Source organism: Limulus polyphemus, unplaced genomic scaffold (assembly GCF_000517525.1).
Source record: "Limulus polyphemus unplaced genomic scaffold, Limulus_polyphemus-2.1.2 Scaffold785, whole genome shotgun sequence".
NCBI classification, from domain to species: Eukaryota; Metazoa; Arthropoda; class Merostomata; order Xiphosura; family Limulidae; genus Limulus; species Limulus polyphemus.
Genome location: NW_013666395.1, coordinates 313,475 through 319,678, shown reverse-complemented (window position 1 = coordinate 319,678; position 6,204 = coordinate 313,475). Strand labels below are relative to the sequence as shown.

The window sequence follows — 6,204 nt, the reverse complement described above, 5'->3', positions numbered from 1 at the left end:
TAAGCAAGTACATTTTTCATACGAAAATCGGCTTTCGGTGAACACATTCCCACAAACTACCACAGGATAGTCCATTGTGCAAAATAAAACAGGATTGTATGATAATGATTAGCGCTAAACATCAATGAAAATTATTAAAATACCGTAAAGTACTTAACGTAGCTAAATATTTTCATTCCTAAATTGGATTGAACCGAAAATCTCTAAAGTTTCTACTGTTCTAGTTTACAAAAACGGTCGTTCAGAGGCGACATAGGTCAAACAATTAAAAGGCCTAAGTTTATAACTTGATATCGTACTTTCTGTAACGTCTTTCAGTTATAGATAATTATTTGAATGTGTTTAGTAAAGGCTATTCATGATGTTCTCAATTCCCTGAAATAACAGATAGATTCTACCGTTTTTCGTGTACTGTTTTTAACCCTTGTTGTTCGATTGTTTTTTATTATATATATCTAAAATAAGGAAAACAAAGAACCACTTTACCAAACAGTAATATTTTCAAGCTTAAAAATTCTTATAATATGTACTTTAGGAAGTAGTTCATGCAGGTGTACAACAGTATATTTAAGTACACTAATAATAATAATGTGGGTTATTGTCAATATATTACAGAATAACGTGGATATAACTTTTAATATTTATTGTATTACAAGCTAAGCAGAATGTCTGAAAGTAAAAACATCTTATTTAGACATCCTGTAAGAGTTATTAAAAAGATACATAATTAATTTTAAGACGTAGGAGTCACGAATGTTAGTTACAAGTAACAAGTAGAAATCAGCACACCGGTTGTATGAAACAGTTGTTAGAAGGTGGGAATTCGTTCATAATTTCTGATTCTAAATGCTGAAAAAAATCTGCGTTGGTCATTAGGGCATCAACAGCTTCTCCTTCCAGCCAGTAGGTGACTACTTTCCCTTTTCCCTGTTTGAATAACATTTTGTTTTAAATATATTTTAATATAAGTAATTAAAAATGAGAAGACATATTAAAGAACACTTTCTAATTATATGTATAAAATAATATGGTTGTATTTTAATACTTCGTAGCAAGATCTTTCTGATTTAGTTTCTGAAACTAAATATACATAAATAACACATAAGATAAATATATAGATATATTTGTACAAATTTCATATGGATTCCTTCGCGCATGTATCTAAGGTACCTGATGATGACAAAACCTTGTCGAAACGTTGTACATTTGCTGTTATATTAAAGTTTTTCTTCATTTCCCATTCAAGCCGTCTCCAGCCATTATTAGTCTCAAAGTGGGTTCCTCGTCATCGAATTTGTATCTAACTTATGATGTTCACGAAACCTTACATTTAATAATTTATCCTCCCAGCAGAGGTTTTCACACAAAACATGCCATATAGTAGTGTGTTACCTAACATGAAACGCGCTTCACTCTCTGTGCTTAGAAGATAACCCATCTTTGTAATACGAAGTTCTGCCAACAAAAATGTCAGTGGAATATATATCACTTTACAACAGTTGGATGAGAACTTTATAATCAGGAATCACGAAAACAACAACAACAACACTTTTCCAAGTAACCATCCTGAAAAGCTTACATTAATACCTTGACTCACCTTACAATATTTTGAACGAAATAAGGTTAAACGTCACAACTATAAAGGTTTTTATTTATTTTCTGTATAAATAACAGCTACCAAAGAAATAAATACTGTTTATATTATCTACGGTATTGTGTGTCCGTTTTCCTTCACCATATAGGCATTAGGCCTCTATATCACAGATTCTCTTTTCAATTTTACCTCTGTTAAAAAAAAAGAAAATAATTCTATAACATAAATATACAAATACTGTTTACCTTTAGTTCTACTTCCCCTCGAACTGAAATGATGAATGTTTGAAAGGTGTCTAAGATAGTCTTAGAGGTAGGACTAACGTGGATCCTGTTTGCTGAAATTGAAATGTAAATATATTGTTACGTTTTTTCAAAGCACTAAATTTTTACTTGTTCTATATTTCACAGCACAATAAGCAAACCTGTTATACCAGAAAGATACATATTGTAAGGAATTAAAAAAATTATCAAACGACCGTAAAGTACTTAATTAACGTAGCTAAAATTTTTCATTTCTAAATTGGATTGAACCTATTGCTTCTGTTTTAGTTTACAAGAACGGTCGTTCAGAGGCGCCATAGATCAAACAATTAAAAGGCCTAAATTTACAACTTGTTAACACACTTTCTGTATCGTCCTTCAGTTATAGATAATTATTTGAATGTGTGTTGTAAGCAAATGAAACATGAGTAATAGCTATCCCTAATGTTCTCAATTCCCTGAAATAACAGATAGATTCTACCGTCTCTCGTGTACTGTTTTAACCCCTGTTGTTCGATTGTTTTTTATTATATATATCTAAAATAAGGAAAACAAAGAACCACTTTACCAAACAGTAATATTTTCAAGCTTAAAAATTCTTATAAGATGTACTTTAGGAAGTAGTTCATGCAGGTGTACAACAGTATATTTAAGTACACTAATAATAATAATGTGGGTTGTTGTCAATATATTACAGAATAACGTGGATATAGCTTTTAATATTTATTGTATTACAAGCTAAGCTAAATGTCTGAAAGTAAAAACATCTTATTTAGACATCCTGTAAGAGTTATTAAAAAGATACAGAATTAATTTTAAGACGTAGGAGTCACGAATGTTAGTTACAAGTAACAAGTAGAAATCAGCACACCGGTTGTATGAAACAGTTGTTAGAAGGTGGGGATTCGTTCGTAATGTCTGATTCTAAATTAGATAGATAAGTAAATTATATTTACTCTTTTCACAGCTCTTATGGCTATAAACACTAAATAATAAATGACTTATAGACTTATGCCTAATACCACTAGTGACTTTAATAAGTTTAAAAATTGAGCATTTATGATTAATGCCTTAGTTTCAGTCTCAATTTTCTAGTCACTTTGGAAGGTTTTCACTTATGTTAGGAGATATTACTAACTGATCAAACACTTATTAACCTTTTCCTGACTAAGTAAAACGAATGGAATTATTATTTTTTAATTGATACTTTATCACTATAACAAGTAGTACTTTGAAAACTCTGGCATCATGTGGTGTCGTCATATGAGAACAGGAGAAGGCTGGGAAAGCTAAAATCTAAAAATATTAGAATAAAGAAGTAATAATCCTCTCAATAAATATTAATTTTAATGCTTTTCATAAACAAAAACACTTATGTATATTATTACTTTTGTGTTATGTGTCTTAAACTTAAATTTTAGGAGACACCTTAAGCTATAAGTGCTTATTCTTTCATTTTAATAAAAGTTAGCTTTGAAAAACCAAACGATTGAACAATTGTAACTGTTTTAATTTACTGAAATGTTTACGTTGTTAATAATCGAAACAAATATTACTTATCTCAACTATCAGAAGTAATAAAACAGATCAGGTATTACATTATAATGGGCAGGAAAATAAGTTACACTATATCAGCTTCAAAACCACTAAACAATATGCCCATTCTTTAGTGAATTCAAAAGTTCCTAAGGCATAGCTATGTTCTATTATTTTCACAAATTTACTATAAAGGTGGAGTTCATGAATATTCTGGGTTAATTCGAAATATAAACATAAATAAATAAATATACTTCTCAATGTTTTGTATAGAAAAACTAGAAATAACAAACTGTTTGTATATCTAAAACTGAATTATTACTCAAAAAATACATTTATGTAGAATCTGTACCTTCTCCACTGCTTTCCATGCGAGAAGCTGTATTTACTGTGTCACCGAATAAACAGTAACGTGGCATTTTCAAACCAACCACACCAGCAGCGCAAGGACCTAAAATAGCACAATTCCATTCTCATTGAGTGAGTCAGAGACTCTTTTTATTACTAAACATCATTGAATTAAATGAATGAATACTTACAGTATGACAGCAACTTAATTTTAATTCCTACTCACTGACTCGGATCTGGAAACGAGCGACCATTTAGTTCGTGCAGCAAGTTGTACGCATATTTATATTTATTGCATAGCTATTAAAGTTGTATGCCACCGTCCCAAGTTTTAAATTACTGACCAAAAGGTAGGTAGCCAGTCATAAGCACCCTACCACCTATCATCCACACTACGGCACTGCTTGTCACGCTTATAACGCACTTATAGCTTAAAGTGCGAGGTCGCCAGCTCCGAAATCCAGAGCTCTACTACAAGATTAACCCGCGTCCCGTAAGAAAGAATTGATTTCAACAAGACTCCACACTGGCTGTCGTTTTCCCAACTTACTACCTTCTTTATTTCAAAATCACCAGTAACTGTTCAAGTTATGTGCCCCCTACCTAACCTGTTACCCTTGTATTGATTCCCTTCCGGCGCTTTGATGTTCTGTAGCGGAAGTGTTTGTGACATGTTTATTTATGGTATGTTCCATTTATTTTGGACAGTAACATTGAGAGGGCTGACACTGTCTTATAATGGTTGGAGACGGCTTGAATGGGTAATGAAGAAAAACTTTAATATAAGTTTAACATAACAGCAAATGTACAACGTTTCGACAAGGTTTTGTAATCATTAGGTACCCATTCAAGCCGTCTCCAGCCATTATTAGTCTCAAAGTGGGTTCCTCGTCATCGAATTTGACACTGTTTTAGTTGACAATGTTTTTTGTTTTTTTAATTTATGCGACCCTTTGCTTTTCATAATATTGTTTACATTGTTACTCTATGCATTTTACCATTTACTCACGTTTATTGTTTAAAGTTTATGATTGTATTTCGTTTATTTGATTTGTAAGTTTTAATTTGTTATACACGCTATTTTTGCGCAGATGGTCTTCGTCGTTTTGCGTCATAAACAGATGATTTATATAGAAAGAAAGAAACTATAGAAAGTTGCAAGAAAGAATGTGCACCTCGACAGAAATTGATGCAGTTCCATGGTTAGGTAGAATAATGAATCATTAATAGTTTATTGCGCTTGTAAACAGCGAAAAATGGCGTGAAGATACGAAATATGCAAACAATTCTGGTTTTGAAATTACATTATCACTTATAGACACAGTTTCCACGAAAAGCCTGGAATAAAACTTTTTTATTTTTTGGAAGTAAAGCTATCGAATGGAGTACACAAAATAATAAACAAACAAACAACAAATTCCCAATATTGTCTAGCAAACACGAATAACGATGAAAGTAAATTTCCAAAAACAATAATGTTAGCATTACATTTAGTATTCCGATATTAATTCTTTTTTGTCGCTAATTTCCGATGGAATTATTTAGTATCGTACCTCTGACTGAATTCTTGTATATAAGAGAGCAATAGTAGTAATAGTATCGTGGTCGTAAAAAAAATATAATTTCAAATAGGAAATTTAGCAAAAAAATTAAAATATGTCAGCTCAAATGCTTACCAGTGTGTATACCAATTCTGATCTGCATTTTTCGTCCCGGACGATGGCGGATCTTGAAGTTGTGGATAGCTTCTCTGAGCCTAAGGGACATGCGTGCAATCTCCCTAGCATGTTCATTACCATTCAAAACGGGTAGACCTGACACGACCATATAGGCATCTCCGATAGTCTCAACCTTAAAAACAAAAGTTAGTTTTTTTTCTCTCAAAAATGAACTTGATCGAAGGAATAGAAACGGTAAGACAGAAAATTTGTTTACCACTAATTTCTATGATTTCTACAAAAATAGTTAAAGATAACTAAAAATAACCGAAAACAGTTGTGTGAAGAACTGTCTATCTATTTTGGAATAACCAGATTTAACTTTATCTTCTAATTTGCTATCATGAAAGATGCAGCCAGTGCCATAACCATTTTGTACCTTATCAGACATATCATCTATCAAAGCTGCATTTAACATGGCATCAGAGATAAAACCAGCTTGTTTATTTCGTGGTGTATTTTGACTGTTCCAGGTGTTGCTAATTTATAAAAGGTTTTTCATCTTTAAAAAATGTTTTTTTAGCTTCCCAGCAAGGGCTACCTTGACTAAAAAAAAATGGACGTCTGTCTTGAAAGCAGAGATGATTTTAATCTATGAAGTAAGTTATCAAGATGAACAGCATAACTGATTATCTTTTGGTGATGACAAGAAGTTGGTCTTGTAGTGATAAGACTACAAATATATTTAACTGTATGACTAGCCAGCTTTGATGTGACTAGTGGCTAGTAGATGATTCAATATTTT

General features: G+C 31.8%; 1 protein-coding gene across 1 annotated transcript in view; it reads right to left on the bottom strand.

Annotated features, from left to right (window-relative positions):
* Nucleotides 1–701: 701 nt before the first annotated feature.
* The window catches only part of LOC106460518 (atrial natriuretic peptide receptor 1-like), a 38,029-nt gene continuing 32,526 nt past the window's right edge, over nucleotides 702–6,204 (bottom strand). The window contains exons 12-15 of the mRNA XM_022387263.1: nucleotides 5,418–5,592; nucleotides 3,746–3,844; nucleotides 1,840–1,931; nucleotides 702–927 (exon numbers count right to left, since the gene is read on the bottom strand). Of these exons, the coding sequence (XP_022242971.1) occupies nucleotides 781–927; nucleotides 1,840–1,931; nucleotides 3,746–3,844; nucleotides 5,418–5,592 (513 nt within the window). The 3' untranslated portion in view covers nucleotides 702–780. The remainder of the gene's footprint in view (nucleotides 928–1,839; nucleotides 1,932–3,745; nucleotides 3,845–5,417; nucleotides 5,593–6,204) is intronic.